Source organism: Ostrea edulis, chromosome 1, assembly GCF_947568905.1.
Source record: "Ostrea edulis chromosome 1, xbOstEdul1.1, whole genome shotgun sequence".
NCBI classification, from domain to species: domain Eukaryota; kingdom Metazoa; phylum Mollusca; class Bivalvia; order Ostreida; family Ostreidae; genus Ostrea; species Ostrea edulis.
The window spans coordinates 82,059,640-82,085,468 of NC_079164.1; the positions used below are offsets into that span (position 1 = coordinate 82,059,640).

Here is a 25,829-nt window from a genome sequence, read left to right on the forward strand (position 1 = left end):
CGGAAGTTAGAAGTGAGAATCATGGGTCTTTCGGATATGACCTTAAAATGGAGGTTCCGTGTGGCGGCAGGCGTTGGCCAATCGGAACTCCTCGAATGTCTCGTGCACTCAACATAGATCTATGTCGAGTGCGCGAGACATTCGAGGAGTTCCGATTGAGGCGTTGGCACGATAAACGACCTCACTGCTACGGCCCTGAGCGAGGTCTAAATTTGTGGTACTTCATCTCCTACAGGCTACAGCTGGTGACGTCTCAAATTTTCGACGGGACGTAAAATAATCAATCAAATCAATCAATTAATCTTTATCATGTCAACGTCTGTCGTGACATCAATCGGACCTCCGAATGCGAGCGATACCTCTGCTTCTTCGGACGGAATCAACCTTTTTTAAGGTCATATCTGAAAGACAGTCTGTTTGGCGAAGGAGCAATATTAATCATGACCTATTTCAACGTCGTTGGAATGGTGCGGCCATTGCACGAGCGCCAGAGCTCGAACTCGCGACCTTCCGATTACGATTCGAACGCTTTTCGTGACCGGACAGCACTAATTAAAAACTTAATTTCATATTTAATTCAATGGCCTAATTCAAACAAATATTCTTGATATGGTCAGTTAAATATGGCAAATTAAAGAGATATCTTTTATGATTTTAGAAAGAAATCTCTTTGAATTGAGAGATAATTCTTTCACTCAGAAAGATATCTCTTTCACTTAGAAAGATATCTCTTTTACTTTTAGACATATCTCTTATACTTAGAGAGATATTTCTTTTTCTTAGAAAGATATCTCTTTCACTTTGACAGAGATCTCTTTCACTTAAAGAGATATCTCTTTTACTCTGAGAGATATCTCTTTTACTTTGAGATATATCTCCTTTACTTAGTGAGATATCTCTCTAAGAATTCCTAGAGATATATCAAAGTATAAGAGACATCTCTTTTATCGTTGAAAAAGAGATATCTCTCAAAGAGAAAGAGATATCCCTTTCCATTATTTTCTTTATTAGTTTGAATATTCAAAATAATAAAATATGTCATTACTCAGGCGGCCAGGATCAGCCTCTCGGCAACTTGATAATGTTACCCCAACCACCTCTTTAACTTTTCCCGCCATTGTAGCGCGCATCAATTCAATAGTTGATATCATTAATTCATTTGAAAAGATCATTAATTCAATTAAAGCGCGCATCAGTTCAGCTGAAGAATTAATGCTATCATCAATTCAATTAATGCGCGCAATAATTCAGAATTGAAGATATCATTAATTATTTGAAGATACCAATTCAATTCAATTGATGTGCGCATTAATTCAATTGATGAGAGCAATAATTGATTTAATGCGCGCATTAATTAAATTAAAGAGAGCAATAATTGAATTGATGATATCTTCAAATAATTGAAGATATCTTCAATTATTTGAGTTTATGTTAATTTGGCGCTCCATAAAGGCCAAACATTCAATAAGATTACATTGCTGGGGAGCAATCTCAAAGAGAGGACCATCGCCTCCACGGATGACTCCGTTTACCTGATGAAGATATAGGGCTCACAGTGGGTGTAAACGGTCGACAGGGGATGCTTACTCCTCTTAGGCACCTGGTCCCATCTTTCTGGTGTGTTCGGGGGTCCGTGTTTGCATGCCCTGGTCTCTATTTTGATTGCTTGTAGGAGTTATGAGAATTATCACTGTTCGTTATCTTTACCTTTCACGGGATTATGGATGCAGAGATAAAGATTCTACGAGACATCCTACTTGCCTTTCTTCACCAGACTTTCCTAGACGGTCACAGGCAAGACAATGATCCTAAGCATACATCAAAGAGTGCTAAAAAGGTAACGAAGGTAAATGGAATGAATTGGTGGAAAGACTGGTCCTCCGAAAGCCCGGGTTAAACCCCCGTCGAAATGGTATTGAAACAACTGAAAGGTGTATTGGAGTTGAAGGACCAAAGACAAAAGAGGGACTAATACGCTGCGCCCACGCATTCTAGCTGAACATGACCCCAGAGCAGTGTACCAAATATATATAGAACATGATTACAAGGTAGATCCCGTGTGCATTGTAGACGGAGCAGTAACTGGAGATCGCTTGTCGGGGAACGATCTGCGGAAAAAGACATCAACTAGTTAAAAAAAAAGTTGCAAGAAAGGCAGTATAACCAAATTCATAAAAAGGCTCTTTTCAGGGTCACTCAAACAGTTCCTAAAGATGTCTCCATTACAATGACATAAAATACAACACACACACACACACCCACACACACACACACACACACACACACGTTGGTTAGTGTAAAACCGCAGGCACCTGAAGTATGGATATTCCTTACCCCCTCCCCCATTTTTGATAATTTTTTGTGACAATACATTCCTCTCAAATGTGTGATTTTCCTGTCTATATGTAGGAGGGGGCAGGTACATAAGAATCCAAACTTGAGGTCCCTGTGGTACGGTACAAGCAATTTAAACGAGATCGGTAAAGTTGTCTACTAGTAACCAGCTGCTACTAGTAACTGGCTACTTAAAAAGAGAAAAGTTGGCTACTAGTAGCCAGTTACTTGAAGCAGGAAAAGTTAGCTACTAGTAGCCAGCTACTAAAAGTAAGAAAACTTAGCTACTCGTAGCCAGCTACTACAATATATAAAAGTTATAATTAGCGATAGCCAGCTACCAGATAAAAGTTAATGAGCTTGAAAATTATTATCTATCGGATTTATTTCTAAAGAGGACGACGAGTCGTATGAAATTTCATGCTCAATTATCCTCAATTGCATAACGTTGCAATGCGAAATACGAATAAACTTTTTCAACTGAGTGTTTACTTTAAAAATGATACGGATTGAATTCAGACCTTCATTAATTTGATATACCATCCATTTTGAGATATCTGCTACTTTTACAATTTGATAAGAGTGACCCTGAAATTTCAACATTTGTGTGAATACCGTAAGAAACTTTGTGTTTGTATTAGATATCTGACGAATTTACGACTATACATATGGCAAGAAGTGATAGATGGTGTTTTGATACGCCACGAATTTTCAGATATCGCTTTTTAGGAAATCAGTTACTTATACATTTTGATTATCGGTACAATGAAATTCCAAGATATGTGTGAATACCTTAAGGAATTCCGTGTTTATATTGTATATTTCACTAACTTGCAACGATACGTATGGCGAGTAGTGATATTGCATATCGTGATATGTCATGAATTTTCAGATATCACGCTTAAGGAAGTCAGCTACTTATACCTTTTGATGGCAGGTAAACTGAAATTTCAAGTTTTTCGCAAACATCTTAAGGTACTCTATGATTGTATTAGATATCTCATTAATTCACCAATATTCATGTGAAGAGGAGTGGTATTATATATCTTCATAAGCCATTAATTTTCAGATATCCCCATTAAGGAAATCAGCTACTTATACCTTTTGATTCCTGGTAACCTGAAATTTCAAGATTTTCGTAGATATCTTAAGGAAATTTGTGTTTATATTAGATATCTGACTAAATTACAACTAGCAAAATGAAGAGGAGTGACACTAGGTATCTTGATATGCCACCAATATTCAGATATCACCCATAAGGAAGTCAGCTACATATACCTTTTGATTCCAGGTAGCCTAAACTTTCAGGTTTTTTCGCAAATATCTTATGGAACTCTGTGTTTGTATTAGATATCTCATTAATTTACCATCTCACATATGACAAGGAGCGATATTAAGTATCTTAATATGCCATAAATTTTCAGATATCATGCTTAAGGAAGTCAGCTACTTATACCTTTTGATTCTGGACAGGTAACCTGGAAGTTGAACTCAAGAATACAACGATATAAGGCCTCAACCGTGCGCAGCTTTTTGTGCGCTGTAAATCGAAGGTTTTTATAAGGGGTGGCTCTGTAGCTCTGTTATGTCAAAATATTTTTCAGATAGCTACATTTCTGCAGCTACCTTGGCCCACATATTAGGGACTAAGGATTTACATGCAAATATATATGGAAAGTCTTCAGTTTTGGGCCAAGGTGACTCAGGTGAGCGATATGGCCCATGGGCCTCTTGTTTGTTGATGGGTTCAGACTAAAGATATCCCGGGGCATGGGGTCATTAGATGCCATGGAAAGCACCGCAGCAGTCAGAATTGATTAGTGAATGTGATAACATCGAGGTTGCTCAAGGTTTTTCGGGATCTATTGCTGACAAAGGTTCCATCAACAAGTTTGTGTCATATCTTGATCATTGCTGGCATCCAACATGGCTGCCAAGACATTGGGGCACGCTATCTTTCCAATTTCAGATCGATGATGTACTCCAGGAACTGAAATTCGAGCGTAGAACGTCAGCTCAGGTGGAAGGAGGGGTTCATAATCTTCACAACTATGAAAAACGGTTATACTGAAGAGTCCTTGGACAAGAGCTATCCCATCCAATGTGTTCCTTTTACATGTAAAGAATCTGACTGGACAGCCAACTGAAACTGACAGAGGTCAATAGTTCAAAATTTCAGAAGTTGGTTGCCAAGTGTTAGGTGCAATGTTTCCATTTGTTCAAGTATCTATGTTGTGATCCATTCCTCAGGCTGTGCATTAATTTTTTATTTCATAGAGGGCACTGTTTATTGTTATCATGGTGTAAAGAAATTTTGATAGATGTATATAGTGTACTAAAATGAGTGCATGAGAGTAATCATGCTTAGGGAATTGTGCAAAATATCGACAATATTAATGTCTCAGAACTCGTATGTAAAATGTCCACCCCATTTAGTTGCCTGTTATGACAAGCAAGGAGGTACTGAGGACCTATTCTTACCCGGATCCTCTTGGGCTTGAATAAAGAAAATGTCTCAAAACCCATGTATATTAACATTGCGTGTTTTCTTTTACGTCTATGGTGTTTTAAAGTGACATGTTCTATTTTTAGAAGCAGCTGTACTGCGGGAAAGGTTGCTAAACATATTTTGTTTTGTGAAATTGGTCAATATATATATCTTAGACAAAATATGTTCATGCAAATTTGGACAGAAATCTATTGGGTTTTCAGTATTAAGATGCGGTATGGGGAATTTTTAGCCCCATTCTAGCCTCGGGCAATGATTTGATTAAATATGAATCTGCAATACATTGGAATGTTACATGACTAATCATGGACAATGGTTGAGATTTTTTCTACATATCTTCCAAAGTGATTTTTAAAAAATATTATTCTTTGTGATTTTTTTTTATCTCTATTGTGGCCCCACAGTAGCTTGCCCCAGGGGGCCCTGCTTTGAAAAAGTTTTAAAATCTTCATTGTCAGGAGTTTCTAGCCCAATGTATTCTTATATACATCTACATGTTGAAATGACTGAACACTGTTCTTTTTTTTTTAAATTATCTCCCTTTGGAAGGGGAAATAAACCATCATTTGAACAAACTTGAATCCCCTTTACAAAAGGATACTGTGGCCTAATGGTTCTGGAGACTAAGATGAAATTGTGAAAATTTTGCAATGCCAACAAAGATCAGAAAAGCTAAAAACTAAATTTGCTTGATGAAAAAAAAAATCTGCACCACTAGGATCTGGTTTCATTTTTATCATGCCCATTTTCCAATGAGTTTGAGGTGTGTGATCCATGAAAAACATAGATGCAATACATAATCTATAGTGTTGTCATGCACAAATACACTGTAAAATGCAAGTGCAAATTAGTAATATCGATGTAGTGCCACCCAACTGTATGAAACTAGAGTTTGTTTTTATGAATAACAAATGTCTCCCCATACTGAAAGTGCTCCAAATGAAACCTCCTCCCCTTAATGTACTTGTAACAGGTTTGTAGTTTCATAATAAGCAACTCCTGTATGGGTTCAGGGAATTTAATATCACAGTGAAGGATATCTCACATGCACATATTTTTACAGCCCTGCAATACAGGTAAAATAACAATAATATGATATCACAGAGTGCATTAATTAATAATTGACAATATTACTTATATGATTAATGAATGTAATTTCCATCAAGATAAATGTATTACTTGTATCAAAATCACAATAAAGGGAGACAACTCTTAAAGTTACATATACTGGTATGAACAGATTTCTCCCATAGTCATAAGAATACATTATCATTAAAACTTAAATCATATATTTACCATTCTATGGGAAGCCTCTTCCCATAGAATGGTAAATATATGATTTAAGTACAAGTACAGGGTATATATATCTATGTGGATAGGTACATGGACTCTGTAATTTACATACAATAGTCTAAAAATACTATTTATTAAAGTTAGACTCAATTGCTCACTCCGAACAAGTTAATCAAATATTCTGATTATAAAATAAAGTGTAACTTGATAGATTCACCAATTTACTCTAAATATAAGCAATTGATTCATGAAATCAAAGAGCTTTAAACAAAACTATCATTCTTTGTAGATCTAGCCTTTCTCTCAGTTAATATTTAGTGCAAAAGGAATCTCATTAAATCTGCAAAAATATATAGACTGGAAATATTAATTGACATTTACCAATAAGGATAATTAGTAATGAATTACTTACCAGAAAAGAAGGAAAAGTCTTTATAGAAGGTCTTAGTCAATGTTGTCGATATGAAGTCTGTCCTCTCTCAAAACTAGACAAAGAATGCTCAATTTTGGCGGTAAAACCAAATGACCAAAACAATAAAAACCAACCAAAAGCAACTTCACAAAACACAACCAATGAAGTTCAAGAACACTACAAGACCTTTGACATATGCCTTAAGGTAATGACTATTAAATGTGTTCACCTATATATGTACATGTAAGGGCTAGAGAAATAAAGGAGTGGATCTAGGGTTTTCTAAAGTAAAATACATTGAAGCATATATCTATAGCAAAATTTATTCATTAACCCAAAGATCACTCTATTACATACTGCATGGTATGGAGGAGAAAGCATGAGCAGGAACAGACATTATGAACTCCCATAACCACATAGAAGAAGTGTTCACACACTATTTTACACCCTACAACCCTCAGATCCACTATAACTTGAAGGAAAATACGCCGGTTTCGAGATACGCTCGAGTTATTTCCCTTTGAAGAACTCTCGTACATAGTAAGGTGCGAAACAACTTGTTTACATGCGGGAGTGGGACGAATATTCATCACTGCATAAGTGAATGTACTCATAAGTTTCTCATACGCTGTTTCATCACCCGAATTCAACTGATACACAAACTAAGTAAGTGATAAGTATTCAGGGAGTAATTAGATACATGGAATCCTTATTATATCACGTAATTTTTTTGGTCGTAGGCATCATATCCTGGATATTACTTTCAAATATGACATTGTTTTTATGTTTCTGCTTTAGTAAAACATTTCTTTCAATAGTATTTTGTGTTTCCAATATTTACATATTTAAAGAGAAGCCGCTTTTAATACATTTAATCATCTTCCTCACTGACAGTAGGTTCACTCTGTCCCACTTAGGCCCTCAAAGTTCTAATAAATGTACCTCCTACACAGGAGAGCTCTTATCTCAAAACTGGCGTATTGGATCCTCCTGTCCCTACAATATGCACATTTGCAAATGGCATTGAAGTATTGTACAATATTTCAAGTCTATCAGATAAGCCATATAGGAGAAGCATTCACAAGCTATCTTAATATCCTCCATCCCTCTTAGATCCACTAACATTTACAAAAATAATTGGATCCTCCCATCCCACAAATATGCACTCCTACAAATTGCAATGAAGCATTGTACAAAGTTTCAAGTCCATCTGATAACCCATATAGGAGAAGTGTTCACAAACTAATTTACATCCTCCACCCCTCTTGGATCCACTATAACTTTAAGGAAAATCATTGGATCCTCCTGTCCCTACAATATGCACATCTACAAATGGCAACTAGAAAACTGACATGGTCAGCAAGGGCCCCGCTGTCCAGAGGTTATTAGAGGAAAGTGAAATATGTATTTGATATAGCAATGTTTGGGGCTGGTAGTGGTATATATGTTAGAATCAATAATATTCAAAGATACATTGGAATGCAAATTTGTGAAAAAGGAATCATAAAGCAAATATTGGGAGACTGATGCAAATGTAAATTACTTTTGTTTGGCACATACTCATCCACAATGAAGTGCAACTAAATCCCATTGTAAGGGGATTCAAAGTGGGTAGCTGGTACAAAATGTGGTACATACTATTTGAAAAGGATTATGAAATGTTCATGTCTAGGAAAAGGACAAGCGCAGTGAAATGCACCATTTCGAAATTTTCACTGACGAAATTTTGGTAACGGTAATGAAAGGTGCACTCATTTTGTAACTTTTTATTAAAAGGAACGGTTAAAGGGTTGTTGACTGGGAATGATGTGTTAATTCAATATAGATGTAACATCAACCATTTTTTATTTCACATTAAAAAAAAGACAACCCAAAAATATACACATACACAATGTTGTAGAGTTATTTCTTGTAAATTTTCTATATTGATACAATATATCGTAATTCAAATTTAATTATCTCCCTTAGACAGTGGTACATAGTCATAGTAACAAAGATGACATACAAAGTGACATGACCCCAAAATCTATAGGCATCTTCCTCTTACTGTAAATTATTTCTGTACAAAATTTGAAAACTCTATAATAAAAATTCAGTTATCATGTCACAAGAAAGTGCTGACGGACAATGTGATTACATGTACTTTCATGTGGGGCCCTAATGAAGCATTGTACAAAATTTCAAGTCTATTCAATAACCCATATAGGAGGAGAAACGTTCACAAGATTTTGTGACAGACAGATGGACGGAAAGTACAAAAACAATGTCTCTCCCTGAAAGAAGGGCGACATAATTCCGTGTACATATATAGGTAAAACAGAATCGTAACACTGTTGTTTTGATTATTTTTTTAAATTTATTTTTTAACATAGCACTATCATAATGTACATGTAGCACAGTCATAAATAATGGCAAATCACATGAATTCCATGTGTAACACATAACATTTATCACAGAAGTGCACTGTTAACTGATGTTGGGCATGATTTAGTGGTCCTTTATCACAGAAGTGCACTGTTAACTGATGCTGAGCATGATTTAGTGGTCCTTTACATCCCTTTTCTGTAGAAATCTCCCTGTCAGAAGATACATTTCAATCCTTGGACAGATCATTTCTCTCTTTGAACTGTCTTTCTACAGCTTTGTTCAGACCATCCAGAAATTCCTCTAGTGTGACAGATGGACTCTGTAAAACATTATCTACCTTATATTTACATTATAGGTTCCAAAGTACATGTATGTACATGTACTTTCATTTCATTCATACATATAACAATTTTTTTGTTTTATTTCATTGTATAAAAATTATGGAATATTGATTCTATTTAAGTGATTTTATGATCCATTGAACTGATAGTGTATTGTTTTTATAATGGTTTTACAATGGTTGTATTGAAGCATTGAACTGATAGTGTATTGTTTTTATAATGGTTTTACAATGGTTGTATTGAAGCATTGAACTGATAGTGTATTGTTTTTATAATGGTTTTACAATGGTTGTATTGAAGCATTGAACTGATAGTGTATTGTTTTTATAATGGTTGTATTGAAGAATTGAACTGATAGTGTATTGTTTTTATAATGGTTTTACAATGGTTGTATTGAAGCATTGAACTGATAGTGTATTGTTTTTATAATGGTTTTACAATGGTTGTATTGAAGCATTGTAGGCCAAACAGGTCATGGAAGCTATCCTATGGTTTGAGAATCTGTACCCATTCCATTAAAAAAAAAATCCTCTTTAGTATTTGAATACCTCATCATTGTGATTCTAATTATATCTAACACAGAAATCATCAAGTACACCATTGCTTTTCAGTGATTTGATATAATTAGAGGGCTAGCTAGACTGCCAGGTGCATGCTGATTTACTTAAGACTCTTTAACTGCTAGTAACAATATGGCTAATTACATGTATGTTTGACTCATCATTCAGATTTAGTCATGCAGCAGTGTAACTTTAACAGGTTAAATGACAATGGCTGCTAATTTCAAATGTTCCCATTAGTTCATTTGTATGAGTCATATTCTGAAATGATGAAAATTGTGTTAGAGAAAACTAATTGCTGCTAAAAACAATGGTAAATATATCTTTCAATGTCAAACTTATGAGAATATGACATATATTAGTAAATGCACCCCCCCCCCCAAGAAATTAATCAATACCTATAAGATTTGATAATAATCAGCATATACTGACACATGTAATGTTTATATGGACAATTTACATGTTACTTTTGGTCCTGATTAAACAAAGAGAAGTCATGCATTCTATTTCAAACTACTGCTGGGTAAAATTACTACAGATAACAAGATGTCCATGGGCCACATCACTCACCTGAGTCACCTTAGCCCATATTTAAAGGTTTTCCCTATACATCTGCATGTAAAACTTCAATCCCTATTGTGGCCCCAACCTACCCCAAGGGGCCATGATTTTAACAAACTTGAATCTGCACTATGTCAAGAAATGTAAATGTAAACTTTTCTGGCCCAGTGGTTCTTGAGAAGAAGATTTTTAAAGATTTTCCCTACATATTTGTATGTAAAACTTTGATCCCCTATTGTGGCCCCATCCTACTCCCGGGGGCCATGATATGAACAAACTTGAATCTGCACTATGTCAGGAAGTTTTCATGTAAATTTATACTTTCCTAGCCCAGTGGTTCTTGAGAAGATTTCCCCTTCATATTTGTATGTAAAATTTTGATCCCCTGCTGTGGCCCAATCCTACCCCCGGGGATCATGATTTTAACAAACTTGAATTTGCACAATGTCAGGAAGCTTTCATGAATATTTCAGCTCTTCTGGCTCAGTGGTTCTTTAGAAGATTTCTAAATGACCCCACCCTATTTTTGAATTTTTGTGATTATCTCCCCTTTGAAGTGGGCATGGCCCTTCATTTAAACAAACTTGAAAGCCCTTCACCAAAGGATGCATTTTGCCAAGTTTGGTTGAAATCGGTTCGGTGGTTCTGGAGAAGAAGTCGAAAATGTAAAAAGTTTACAGACGTCTGGGCAGACGACAGACAAGAGGCTATCAGAAAAGCTCATTTGAACTTCCAGCTCAGGTGAGCTAATAATCCTGCCTTTTAGATTAAATCTATATAAAAATTGACAGTTGAAATTTTTTTAAATCGTCACATATAACAAACACCATCCCATTGTGACATTGACCTTGTAAACTCAAAGCATAATATTCTCTTCCTCTGTGATCATATGGAGTTTGTACTTTGAAATATGCTAGAGAGCTACCCATAGCAAAAGTACTGGCAGATATACACTGTTGTAGGTGAATGAACATGTATAGATATTTATTGTAATAGGTGAATGCACATGTGTAGATATACATTATAGTTGGTGCATGGGTATCTAGAAGTACAGGGTGAATAAAGAAGGATTCCTGCATTTCTTTTATGCCAGGCTCTTAAAACTACAAATACCTGAACAAAAAGAGCATGTGCAATGAAAGGGAGTTTCCTTAAAGTCCTTCCACTCAGTCCATGACTCTTCCTGTAGAAAAATAAAATCCATAGAAATAAGAATTGCTTTGTACAACTCTCAATCCAAAAATATTTTAATTGGTTTGCATGCAAGATAAATATGGCAAGGAATCGCACTAAGGGCTGTGTGACCGCTGCATCACAGGATTTCAAAAAAAGAAAAATCATTCACTTACACTGCTATGTCTCTTAGTTGTAAACTAAGCTTGGTAACATTTTTTTCTATGAACTTCATGACCTCCAAGGTCCGTAAATCAAACAATTGTTGAGCTGGGGAGATAATGCCAACCTAAATAAGATAAACAAAAATCTTTAACATTGTATTTTCACAAACAAATCTGAAAAAAAAATTTTTTTTTTTACCTGTACACTGTAAATGTCCAGGTGACTCTTGATAACTCTTAAGTTCAAGGGACCTTGATAAAACTTTGAGAAGTCAAGAGTTTCAGATATCAACGGTTGTATTAAATCCAGAAATTAAAGGTCAGAACGTTACGGTTAAGATTTTTTTCGTAAATCGGAAGTGTATATTCACAATACCCCAGAATATGAATATTCATTGGCAAGTTTCTCAACATTTTTCTAAGAATACTGTCTCATGGTGAAGTCAACACAAACTTTTCATAATTACATGGAGTTCATCTTCACAAGTCAAGGGTTATTGATTCGTTACCTCGCACTAACCCTTGACATCAGTCGTTATTTAAAAGTTGGGCTCGAGAAAAAGGATGACGCAATACGCTAAAATAAATCAGCCAATGGGATTTCTTGTTTCAGATGAAAGTTTGGTAAGGGAATAAACAGAAAGTAAAAAATGGCGTCCGTTGACGAAAACGTCAAATCGATAATTTGACTGAAAACCAAAAGCTTTTGATATCATGTATCAGAGAAGAAAAAGATGTTTTTATTGGGACTAAAACCGGCAGTGGTAAATCGCTATCTTACGAAGTTGATCCCATCATTTTGGAGGAAAATGCAGTGACGCTGATAGTCGCCCCACTTTTCAACATCATTGCGTGTTAAATTATTTCATAACGCAATCAATAATTAACATTTTTCGTCCTTTAATTGTTGTAGTTTATCATTTAGTTCATAGTCAATTTTAGACAACTTGTTTAATTTGTTAAAACATAGTTGACAAACGTACTTCGACAATCCATCATTTTCATTCGGCTCATACCCCAAAACTTCGTCTAATTGTTTTTTCAAGCAAAACGAACTCCCGAAAATCAATCGACGGTATCTGTCCTGTACTAATTGGCCACAAATTCTACACCATAATACCGTCGCCATGCGTGTTTACTGTTTAGTTTTGTTTTCGACCGATTATAAAAGCCGTTGTCTGATTGGTTTGCAGCTTCAGGCTTCAGGCTGCAAACCAATCATATGCTTCTTCTCGAGCCCAACTTTTAAATAGCGACTGATGTCAAGGGTTAGTGCGAGGTAACGAATCAATAACCCTTGACTTGTGAAGATGCATAGAGTTGTGAAGCTATTCTGTTGTCGCTAAAATTAAACAATTATCTACCCCCAATGCGAAGGTGAAAGGTTAAACTGACAATTAAACAATTATCTACCCTCAAAGCCAAGGTGAAAGGTTAAAACTGACAATTAAACAATTATCTACCCCAAAGTGAAGGTGGAAGGTTAAATCTGACAATTAAACAAATATCTACCCCCAAAGTGAAGGTGGAAGGTTAAAACTGACAATTAAACAAATATCTACCCCCGAAGTGAAGGTGGAAGGTTAAAACTGACAATTAAACAAATATCTACCCCCAAAGCAAAGGTGAAAGGTTAAACTGACAATTAAACAATTATCTACCCCCAAAGTGAAGGTGGAAGGTTAAAACTGACAATTCAACAATTATCTCTCCCACAAAGCTGTACAAGTGTTGAAACAATGTGGTTGGGACTCTTTGTCTTTGTTTATGTTACACTGGTTGCACATTTCAAGATATGTTAACTTGTTATTACACTAAAATGTTCATAATGGGAGCCAAGTTAAATTTTGATTGTGCCAAATTAAATACATCAAAGTACATGTAGTAATGTCTGGCATATAATAATGCATACATAACACCGCTAATCTTGAAATATTCTGTCGTTTTTTCAGATTTTAAATGCTGACCCTCATTAGTTCTGCTATACAGGTGTGGTAGATTTTGAATATGGCAGCAGGAGATGGAGGTCCAATATACTGCTTAATGTCTGCTCTGTCTACAAAGGCCAGGTCAATAGCACCGGTCACATTGGAGGTGGTCAGGATCATCACATTAGGGTATCTGTAATCAAAGACAGATTATTAATGTTCAGAGACTTTTTGTCATGAAGTGGTCAATAGCACCAGTCATATTGGAGGTGGTCAGAATATCTGTAATCAAAGCATCACCACATTAGGTTATCTGTAATCAAACACAGATTATTAATGTTCAGAGTTTTCATCATGCACTACCAATGTGAAACACATTCATGTAATGATTAATATTTTTGAGTGAGCCAATGCACAGATATATACACCTTTATTCATATTAATGCGTAAACAAAACAACTGGTTTGGGTTGATGTATAAAGGTGAATGAAAGTTAGTCTCAAGAGTTTTCGAAAGCTATGATTCCAAAGAATTCGTGAATCACAAATTCCTTCTGACTGGTTGGAAGAGACAGTACATTTCATTGTTCTGACTTAGTAAATTTATCTAAATGTCTGGCATGCCATTCTGTGGATTGCAATATCTCATACAATGTAAGTTCACATTTATAATTTTTCCAACTAGAATTTCGGCCTACGTCTATCTTCTGCCAAACCTATCAATTTTCAGAGAGTCAAGGAAAATCCTGGGATGAAATACCCCTATTTAGACTATTTTTGTTGCCGAAGTTTGTCTCTTAATCAAAATTGGTGTTCCATTAAATGCTAGGTTAGCAATAAACAATAAAGTATTTATGAGGTTAGGCTATTATACATTACATAAATATGCATTAGCGAGGAGAGCAAGAATATAGCCAGAACACAATTTTAAGATCGCGTTGACTCGGATCAAAACACACATTTACTTCTGACAAAAACATACTAAAGTTTACAAATTGTCCCATGCAAGAGTAACAAGGTTATATGTACATGTACATAGAATTTTGAGACAGACAAAAAAAAACCCCGATGTCAAAATGATCATGCCCCCTTCCCCTTCAAGAGAAGACATATTAAATTTGCAATTCTGTATATATACATGGGATTTAGAGGATCCTGAACCAGTGCTTAAGGCATATGAAATGAGTTACCGGATTTAATATTTCCCGAGCCTTGGCAAGGGAAATCTTCAAATCCGGTAACGAATTTCAAAATTTTTATGTGCCATAAGTACAAGTGTAAGATTCTATTTATCACACAGCTATCATTAAATGCACATTTTAATTTACTGTCTATTTCACAATCCGAATGTCACAGAAATTTTTTGCTTTCTATTCGATTATGACGTCATCGCTATGTCAAGGTTTGAAGAAACTTGAAATTATTTTCACTTCATAAAGGACACAAAATCCTCTTCGGACAACCTTGGTGACAAAATGAGGTCTTTTACCATCAAAGTTAACGATTTCAAAGGATGAGATGTGGCACATGAATGACTGACCTACCTAATTTGCATAATTATGAACCTGTGATACGAGTTCATATCGTTTTTCGAACCCGTGTTATGAACCTGAGAAAAGTACTGTTGTGTGATAAAACATATTTACAACCCAGAGAAGAAGTAAGTGTTCAGTAACACCTCTTGATTTGATCTAGCTGGGTCAGCAGTGCATTCACCACTCTGATGGCATCAGACGGCTCACTACCAGACATCGTGCTCTTCCTAGCAGCAGTTAAACTCTCCACCTGAAAAATGTAGAAGGCAGATTTCAAAGGAGTTGTTTGAAATTAGAAAGATAAAACATGTAAAGTTACAGGGACAATAGCTGTCAATTAGCATGACTAGGATGTAAACCCTTTTTCAATCTGCTGGAATGTGTTAAAAAATGGAAGAAAAAATAATTTGAGAGTGAAAAAAACCCAACAATCTCCAACTGAATTTTATGAAAATTTTGCAATTAAATTTCTTCGCAATGAATGTACTTCCATACAATAACATTTTGGCCATCGTTTCTACACACACAAATCTAATGTCAAAATCACAACATAAGATCAGTAAACATGCCCAGTTAATACCCATTGCTTTAGCACAAATGTTCATGCTTTTCATGAGTTGTTGAAAACTGTTTTAGACAGCTGATCATTGGACCAGCATACTGTGCTAGCATAAGTCAACTAGTCCAAAACAAGGCACTGACCATTAATAAGTATATTCTATTTCATTAGTTATGGTCATTAACCAAAGTAGGACTTATATTCAACAATAACTTTGTTTGGAAGATGTACATGAACATAAAATTGCCGATAACAACCATGAACTCTATTTTTCCAGGACCTTTGATGGCAATAAATCTATCATACTTTTGCACATGTCTTGTATGATGTGAATGTATTTTTTCCATGTTGTCTGTTTTCATTCACCTAATTTGAGGCAGACAATTGATGTCTCAAACACTTAATCAGACTAAACATATGATGATACATGTGCATTCAAATATTCAGATTTCTCCTAAAGAATATTATACATCTTCCAGCAAGAGATTGTAACACCCTCATTTGTTGGGTAACAATTAAAACAGTGATAATTTAAAGAAAAAAATAACAAGAAATAAAAATCCATTTACTTTCCAAATAAAAGTATAAACCAAGTAGAATACCAACTCAAATAAACTATCAAACTACTTTAACAAGAGGCCCATGGGCCACATCGCTCACCTGAGTCACCTTGCCCCATATCTTTGGCTCAGGTGAGTTAAAAACCCACAAAGTTTAGCGGTCACCTCCAATATCAAAGAGTAAAGAACAAAGTGATAGAAGAAATAGCGACAAATTACATGTACTGTTATATCTATACATGAAGTCAGAAGGTGTATAGAATTCTGCATCAAGAAATTGTCAACAATATTTTTCTAACTCACCTCATCTATCAACACAAAAACCAAAGCATCTTTATCATCTATCAGCTCTTGGATTTTTTGGAACATTTTCATAACAAGCTTTCCACTCTGAATAAAGAACAGAAAGAAGAAAAAAAAGTAAGTTTCTTGATTCAAAACACCTCCGCTAAAATTGGCTATCTCCACAAAACTCACACACATTACCTCTGAGAACCACTTGGAGAAGAGACTGTGGCTGTTGATTTCAATCAGCTGACCATAGCAGTATCTGTCTGACAAGCGAATGACCAGTTTCTGGGCCAATGCTTTACAGAGAGATGTTTTACCAGTGCCTGGTGGTCCTGAGAAATACAGTGTACATGATGAGCTGGTGATTTGGTGGTGGTGGTGGTTGGGGGGGGGGGCTTGTATATTGCAATATGAAATTTACTAAATTTCTACGCCAGTAAAGTTGATGCCTCTGTAATAATCTGTACTGTACAATTAATGATGTATGTAAAGTAGCAACAAACCATGCAGTAGTATAACTTTGTTCCATGATATGATGTTACTGTCAACTGCCTTATCAGAAAACAGAAGTGTTGTTGATGCATAATGCAACAGCTACAAAGACAAGTTCAATCATTTTAAACTGAGCTGGCAAATACATTATGCATGGTACTATATATTTATTTGAAAACACTTTAATTGCCTGTATCTTGTTAATTGATTTTGAAGTATGTATATACATTATACATAAATTATCTAATCTAATTAAAATTAGATGTTAGATCCGCTTGCGTACTCGCATACGTTAATTTAAATTTAATTAGATTGATAAATTATCGAAAATAAGATTCAATTTTCAAAAATTTATTTTCTAATTTAGTTATCATTTGGTGTACTAATTAGTATTGCATTTTTTAATCTACATCATGTTTAATTTTCATATATTACATGACTCAACATGTAAGGATGTTTTTATCCATTCTACTAACCCCCTTTTTGATATCCTCGTCATAAACTAGACTATCCCACAATCCATTGAAATCCAAAGCAGGAAGTAGCCAATGATGAGCAGCCGCCATGTCTTCCTCGTCGTCCAGTTCCTCCGTGCCAGGTCCATCTTCATTGAGGCGGTAAACATGTAACATCAAGTTATCAGATAGCAGGGAGATTTGCTGCAAAATGTACCATCAAACAGAGTTAAATCTACTGTAATCAACATTCTTAACATCTTCGGATACCCACAGGTGATCTCGTCTTTTAACGAGATCACCCATGGGTATCCGATGATGCATTCTTAATAGCATGGAGATCTGCTGCAAAGCGTAACATTAAACAGAGTTATATCTACTATAATCAACATTCTTAATTCTTTCAGATCAAATTTCATGTATCACAAGAAACATGAGGTTTTTGGGACAGAAATTTGTATGAGACACATTGATCAGTTTTCTTTCTTTATGAATATAATATACTGAGACTCCTTGTCTGAACCACTGTGTTCTAAGTTAAAAGTTTAAACTGAATCAACCTTTTTCTCTGGTCCATAGTCTGTGTCGCACAGTGAAATAGATTTCACATTCTCCTGTAAAAACACATCATCGAAGGATGTCAAAGTCAAATCACCATACGCTACTCTGTGTCGTTCCAACAAGGCTAGAACGTGCTGTTTTGTCGAGTAACTCTCCGCCAAGCTGAAAAAGTAGGAAACTGAATTTTAAACAATTTTCAATTAGGTAAAACCTGACAAATATAACAGAGATTAGCAACTTCCCTGAGTCTTGTATTATCTCGAGGTCCCCCGTTTTTTGGTAAAAATGCACAACCTGAAATCCTATCACTAAAACATTCAAGATGTAATGTTTTCAAAAGATGTTTCAGTTCAAAGTAAAAAAAAAAAGAAAGTGAAGTTTCACAAGGTGACAAATGACCAAACTCGGAAAATTCAGTGAGATTTCTGGAAATGTTTATGATTTGCCTACTTCTTTGCTAGTAGAATATTTGTTAATCATCAAATAGGTTCAAAATTTGCTATGTTCGATTCCAATTTATGATAGGAGTGAAATAAACTTAAATCAACATCAACCTGATTTAACCAATTTGAATTGGAATTAACAAAATTTATAGGTGGGACTGTCACATATTTTGAGTAGTAAACACGCCACCGTAGGAACTTCATCTCTATGTTGAGTAAACAATTCAACTCCGTTTTCACTGTGGAAAACAAAGAAGACCTTTAAAATAAATGGTATATATATATATATATACATACAAACATACATAAATACCAAGGATAACCCATGAAATCTTGAAAGCTTATTTCCAATGGGATCCTTTTGATGCAAGGGTGTTTTCGCAAAGGGGTCATTTATGTGGGAGGAAAATGGAGTATCCGGAGGAAACCCATGTGTCCGAAAGGGCAACTGCCATACCCTCTCACATACAACTACTGTCGATCATGGGGATCGAACTCGGGTCGCAGCAGTAAGAAGCTAGAGCGCTACCTGGACACCGTGATCCGCCTGTAAAAGATACAGTTCCCCACAATATGGGACACTGAGATACATACTGAAGGAGTAGAAAAGCTACTGGACAAATTAGGCACCCACAATGCTAGTGGTTCAGGCAATATCCCGAAAACGTTATTAAAAAACTGTGTAGAAGAACTAACACCAGTTATTACTAATATATTCACTCGACACAGGACTGCTCCCCACTTGACTGGAGGAAATCCAACATCAGTCCATGTTTAAAAAGGGAAACAAACATACCGCCAGCAATTACTGACCAATCTGCTGCAAAATAATTGAGCACATTAAATGTACATATAATGTACTGTATATTGAAACACCCAGAGCTCCACATTAACACCTCTTCAACATGGATTTTGTAGTGGTCATTCGTATTTGTTTTTCAATTTTGTCCAATCATTTTGTTTCTTTTCTTGGGGAAAAAGTTGGTGATCTGCAACACGTTTCATCACTAACTTTTAGAACCACTTCTCTACAAAATTTCTAAGTGCTTCTCAATTAGGCCAATGATAAAAATTGTTGAGTTTCCCCTAACGTTCCAGAAAAAAATAGGGTAGGTAGGTAGGAAATAAATTTTATTTTTTTTAAAATTTTTATTTTTTCAAAGTATGCAAAAACATTGTAAACTCTAACAAGTGTAGTATAGGATGGAGGAGAAAATCTTTGGCTGGACCGGGAATCGAACCCGGGACCCCTGCATTACTAGGCAGGTGCTCTATAACCACTGAGCTATCCAGTCCGTATAGCCCTAATTACTACATTCCTCCCTCCTTAAGATCAATTATAATTTTATAATTGTCTTTCAATATCAACCCAGGTTCTTTTCGCCCCTGACAGGCCAACCTGCACCATTAGGGGTGGTCAACTGCACCAAATGTAGTATGGGAAGGAGAAAATCTTTGACTGGACCCCTGCATTTCTAGTCAGGTGCTCTAACCACTGAGCTATCCAGGCCGACATCCACGGTCGTATAGCCCTAATTATACTGCACAAGTTAAATGTTCTATTGAATTTTATACTTTCAAAATAAAATTTTGCTTAAATTGCATTGCAAGTAAACTTTCACCCGTTATTGGCTGAGGATTATTTCCAGATGTTTTATAAGAAACTATATTTTTCAATGAAACATATCTAGCAAAAAACACAAAAGTTAACTCCTCTATGCCACTATGCTCTACAAGTACCAGATATATTGTTTCTACATTTAGATTGGTTGTCATAGGAATACTTCTATTGGATATGTTTGACAGGAAAATAATGTGATGGTTTTGAAAAAATATATTAAATCATCACCAAAATATCAACATCATTAACATATTTTAAGTTTATTAATACATTTCTGAATGTATTTTCACAATCTAAATGGAACAAGGGTAGGAAGACAGTCTGGGCAAATCCCACTTATCCTAATGGGATCCAACTCTCTTCCTGCTAAAACTTTTTACCGGACATAAATTTTTATTTTAAAAACAATCTGCACATCTTTTTTTCCTCTCGGCTCTCACCAGTCATCAACAACTCGGATGCGCTCACTGCTTTATTTGCGGCCTTTTTCATAGTGTTTTCAGTTAGAACTGCAGCAGAAACCAAGGATGTGCATACAAATTTGACAGACTGGACATTCATGTCTGTCACTCTGCATCATGGCCTCCATATAAAACTAGGGTCCCCGTCTAATGCCCGTTGAAATGATACCGAGCGAAGCTCGGACGGGCCAAAGGCCCGTCCGCGAAGCAAGGCTCTAAAGGTAACACGTATGTAAAAGAAAAAAGTCAAAATCAGCAAAAGAAAAAGAGATAATCTCTATATACGTTCACTGAAATTTTCGTGATCCATATGGGCGCCGCCATTTATTTTTTCATTACCTGCTTCAACAGTTATTCGTGTTTTATTTTAAATGCCAATAATAGAAGACTCTAACGTGCAATTCGTAATTTAAACACTCAGTTTGTTCAAAGTGAATAGTATAATTATCATTGTAACAGGTTTTAGCAAATAATTATATATAAAACCGTAATACGACTAAATTGATGAACGAGTTCATGAGTTTCTTTGAATAAGAATATACGATAAAATTACGGTTACTTTTTTACCATTTTGAATTTATTGGTTAATTTTGTTTAGTTTTAACGGCCTTTTTCATTGCATACGGAATGTATTATTGTTGTTTATAATTGTTTGCTTAGAAAAAGAGAAAAAAAGTCGAGGCTAAATGTGACGTCACAATGCACAGTTTACGTCGCCTTGCGTTTTATTTCCCGCGTTCAATGAATAGGCGGATCATGTAAAACTGTTGTCCCCCTATAAACTCCTTTGATAGCGAGCGCAGCGAGCCAGCGCGGAGCACTGGCTCGTACTGCGAGCTCTAATGACTAGAGCGCGGGAAATAATCCGAGCTAAATCTCAACCTCTAACAAGAATTTTTTTTTGACGCCAATCCCAAAAGTCCCTCGTACAAAATGGCGGATGGTTCGATTCGTAAAATAATAATAAAAAAAAATCTTTGAAGTATTACAAACCTTTCTTATTTCTAAGGAAAGGATGACAATCATATTCTTCCCCCTTTCTTTTTCTTTTTAAAATATTGTCTAAAGAAATGTAAACAGTCACGTCACAACTACCATGCTACGTCACAACACGCTCGTTGCATTTCCCGCTAAACTGGTTCTTACATTGGCGAGAAGAGCAAGACAGTAATCCTACGTATTAACAGTGAACCAGATCAGTTTTTCTTGTTTTCAATATGAATTTTTTGAAAATGTATTCAGATATGCTGCGCTCGCCCCAACGGTCACACCGTAATCATATTATTGAGATGTTACTGGGTGTTTAGCGCAAGGAAATTTCATTCAAAATATATATTTTTAAAGGAATCATAATCTACCGTACTTCACGGAATTGGGATTACCACTCGGGACACGGAGTTACGTATATGCTTCGCTCGGTCCAACGGTCACACCGTGTACATATTAGCATAAGACAGTGCATGGCTATAAATAGCCACCGTCTAAAAACAACATAGGAGTTGGCAATTTTAACAAAAGAAAGTCTTCTATGAAAACATGACACTTGGCAGAGTCTCTCGACCGTCTGTTAACTTCAATTGTTAAATCATCGTTGCGTGAGCACGCATGGAGGTACTAGCCACTGGATTAACAATCATCCATGCTGTTAGTTAGAAACATTATCAATGTTGTTTAAACGCTTGACACAATACCATGCAATTTTGTAAATCATTAAAGCGTTTGAATGACTTCATCTCAATGTCTAACTAAAACGAAAACCAAGAACCGGGAATATATTTTTTCCGGGAAAATGACGAATTTTTTTTTAAATATCAAAGAAAAAATTCTAGGGTCGGGGCTATAATTTAGGGTCGGTCGGGTTAGCGGAAACACAACACATTTTATCAGTGGCCTTACCGACAATGTGGTGATTTATAAATGGGGTCAGTGAAACAAAAACAAAACAAAAAAAACAAAAAAGAGTATCACCGTGATTATGATAAAACAAAAAGACAACGGAAGTTCTTGAAATCATGGAAGACCAACCGAATGTGGCTAGAAAACGCAAAGGTGGGTATGACTTGTTCATATTGTGAGTTAATACTTGATACTTCTTCCTTGGGAAAAGGGCTAGAAAACATGCTCGTCGCATGTTTGGGGCATGTGGTGTAATATTGTGTTGTGGTCAGTTGGTTGTCCATCATTCCAAGAACTTTCATTGTCTTTTTTGTCTTATCATATTCACTGTGATACCTCTTTTCTGTAATGCCATCAAATGCCACAGGGTCCTGATTGTGTTACCAATTGCATGTTGTATAAACTAAACAGCATAACAAAACATGAAAATACTTTTCAAATAAAAGGCGTTCTAATTATCAGGCGACTAAATTTTGATGTGGTACCCTAGAATTGCAAAGTTCAGTAGTCCATATGGCTAACAAAGGTTTCAAGTTAGTTTCAAACCCTGTGAACTGAAACAACAAAACAGTTTAAAGCTGCTTTAGCAGCTAAGTGATCAATATCCACTTCTGTCCACTCGCCCTGGATAAACTATGCTCAGTGGTGAGCCAATTTCCATTAACCAATACAGATATGGATTTGTCTCTGGACAGTGGTAAAACGGCATGGGATATTTCATACATGCATATATTAAACACGTTGGGAACACTTCCCCTAGATAGCAAGATCTTTTCACTAAAACGCGATTATCCTTCTTTAGCGAGAAAGTAAACATTACCATAAACAGGTGTTTTGGTGTCTTTATTGAAAATAATGGCAAATTCCGTGCAATGCTGAATAAGTGCGATTTACACTCAACATGACGCGAATTGTCTCCTCTATAAAATTGACAACACAGTCAAGAAATTGCATATTAAAGTTGTTGCGTAAGAGCACAGGGTTTTGACACAATCTGAGCAAACTAGTATATATAACATAATAGTTATTATACTATATATATACCAGTTTGCTCACATTGTGTCAAAACCCTGTGCGTAAGAGGGAAGCAGTCTGCAATCCAATGCACTTCATGAGTGTTTTTGTTTTGATTAATATATTTGCAGAAGTATCAGACATTTTAGCACTTTTTCTTCTTTTCACGTGAAACATGAAGAGATGTATTCCATGGGTGTTTTTCTCGGTTGTATGGGATACACTGAGTGTATTTACCCTCGCTAGAGAGAGATGATCGCGTTTTCGCGAGAATATCTCGCTGTAGGGGAAGTGTTCCCAACCTGTTAAACTAGACATAAACAAACAAAATGTAAACATTGAATGATAAAAATAACTGAATATTGTTTAAAATTTCTTTTCTAATTAAGTTACCTTGTCGGTTTCAAACATATTTCGACGTGGTATTTTTCTTCGGTGTCACCCTTTGGCAAAACACTTCCAAGACCATTTACAGATATATCACCCATTTATATTTAGGAATAAACTTTTAAAATGTTCCAACTACAGCAGCCTATTCTGATACAGTAAGATCCACTGAAACTTTCATAAAATTCATTAGCTTATTTCCTAAAATTCATAGTCGTCTTTGAACATGCCGCCATTTTTTTTTTTAGTGTGATACAGTAATTTTAGAATGAAAAGGTGCACCCAATAATATTCCGGGAAATTTTATTTTTCAACGTCAACGTTACAAAATGAATAATTTCTTTTATAATTCAGAGACATCGAAAAAACATTTTTGTAAAATTGGGAAGGTAAACCCTAACATTACAAAATTATTTAGTTGTTTCAGTGTGACCATTTGCATAATATGTATATATAGATCTTCGTGTGCCCATATTTCGACAGTCTATCAATATGTGTCAGTTTTATCCAACCTTTCAACTTATTCATATCAGACAACTTCATATGAACTTGATATATGACCAAAGGTTTACAATACGTTCACAAAATACTTGTTTGCATATGCCAATGACATCTTTATCGGATCTGAAGAACCCCCCCACCCCAGTTTTCGGTTATTATTTTTACAAATTTAATGTTTAACTGTTTGCCCCAAAACTTGAAAAGGTCTTCATGCAAGCAATCTGATATATAGTTAAAGGGTTACATATTTTCTCTCTATGTGCGTGCGTGTGCGCGCGTGCGTGTAAGCCTTATGCAATTTAGAGTTGTTAGCTTCAGTTTGGATCCACATTCCTCTTTCTTTTGATCCATCCATTGATGTGCAAAACAAAACAGAAATATTCCCTGTTCAAAATTTCGTAAATTCTATTATATCCATTTTCAATTCCCTGTGTCATTTTGCGATGATACCAACAACCGTATTGTAATTCAATAGAAATGAAAATTATTCCATGAATGCGCACATCAATTCAATTAATGCGCAAATCTATGAAGCGCCAAATCAATATAAACTAAAACAATTAAAGATATCTTTAATTATTTGAAGGTGTCATTATAATTCATTGTATTTGTGCAACAATTCAATTAATATATCTTCAAATAATTAATGATATCTTTATATCTGAATTTTGGCGCGCATTAATTGAATTGTTAATAGCATTAATTATTCTATTGAATTGATTTGCGCTACTATTGAATTGTTGCTCTCTTCAAATGAAATCTAATGGTTATACCAACATATCTCTCAACTGATTTGATACGCAAGCGCTTGTTCAGCGTATGGTCAGTTTTTAAATCGAGGCAGGTTACTGACAAACAAGTTAATGGTGCAGGGGTTTCAACAGTCTCAGTATAAAGTCTGCATTTCGCAAATTCTATGGTCGTAATAACGATCTAGTTTGCCACTACATTAATCTATCATTGGGTCAAATGCTGTCTGACGTGTTTCATAGCGATTGTTAGACCGTTCTCGGCACACTGATTTTGACTACGGATAACTCCGTTTACCTGATCAAGATACACGTATAGGGCTCATGGCGGGTGTGATCGGCTGACAGGGGATACTTACTCCTAGGTACCTGATCCCACCTTTGGTATATTCAGGGGTCCGTGTTTGTCCAACTCTCTATTTTGTATTCCCTATAGGAGTAATGAGATTGATCATGCACTATTTGTTATCTTCACCTTTCATATTCAATTCAACATATTGTAAACGATTAAACATATCTTCAACTAAATCAAAGAAAACATCAAATAATTTATGCCGAGCTCCAAATTATTTTGCGAGCAATAATTCCACCATATTCCATGAATTCAATCGATGAAGGCAATAATCAATTTGATGCGCTCATAAATTCAATTATTACCTGCAA

The 25,829-nt window shown here is 35.5% G+C and overlaps 1 protein-coding gene across 1 annotated transcript; it reads right to left on the reverse strand.

Moving 5' to 3' along the window:
- Positions 1-8,884: 8,884 nt before the first annotated feature.
- On the reverse strand, positions 8,885-24,175 carry LOC125678694 (pachytene checkpoint protein 2 homolog). Its single transcript, XM_048917340.2, has 11 exons — positions 23,923-24,175; positions 18,094-18,256; positions 17,555-17,737; positions 17,090-17,180; positions 16,782-16,918; positions 16,599-16,685; positions 15,320-15,426; positions 13,682-13,835; positions 11,727-11,839; positions 11,491-11,560; positions 8,885-9,234 (listed from the first exon to the last, which is right to left on the reverse strand). Exons 1-11 carry the CDS (start codon positions 24,015-24,017, stop codon positions 9,142-9,144), a joined length of 1,293 nt encoding a protein of 430 aa, XP_048773297.2. The 5' UTR covers positions 24,018-24,175; the 3' UTR covers positions 8,885-9,141.
- Between the last annotated feature and the right edge of the window lie 1,654 nt (positions 24,176-25,829).

Excerpts from the sequence above, each read along its gene's own strand:
- LOC125678694 (XM_048917340.2), bottom strand. The coding sequence starts at position 24,017 with ATGGGTGATATATCTGTAAATGGTCTTGGAAGTGTTTTGCCAAAGGGT. Across the intron at positions 15,427-16,598 it reads TTTTTGTGTTGATAGATGAG|GTGGAGAGTTTAACTGCTGC; the intron begins GTGAGTTAGAAA and ends TACATTTTTCAG. Across the intron at positions 11,840-13,681 it reads GTATAGCAGAACTAATGAGG|GTTGGCATTATCTCCCCAGC; the intron begins GTCAGCATTTAA and ends TATCTTATTTAG.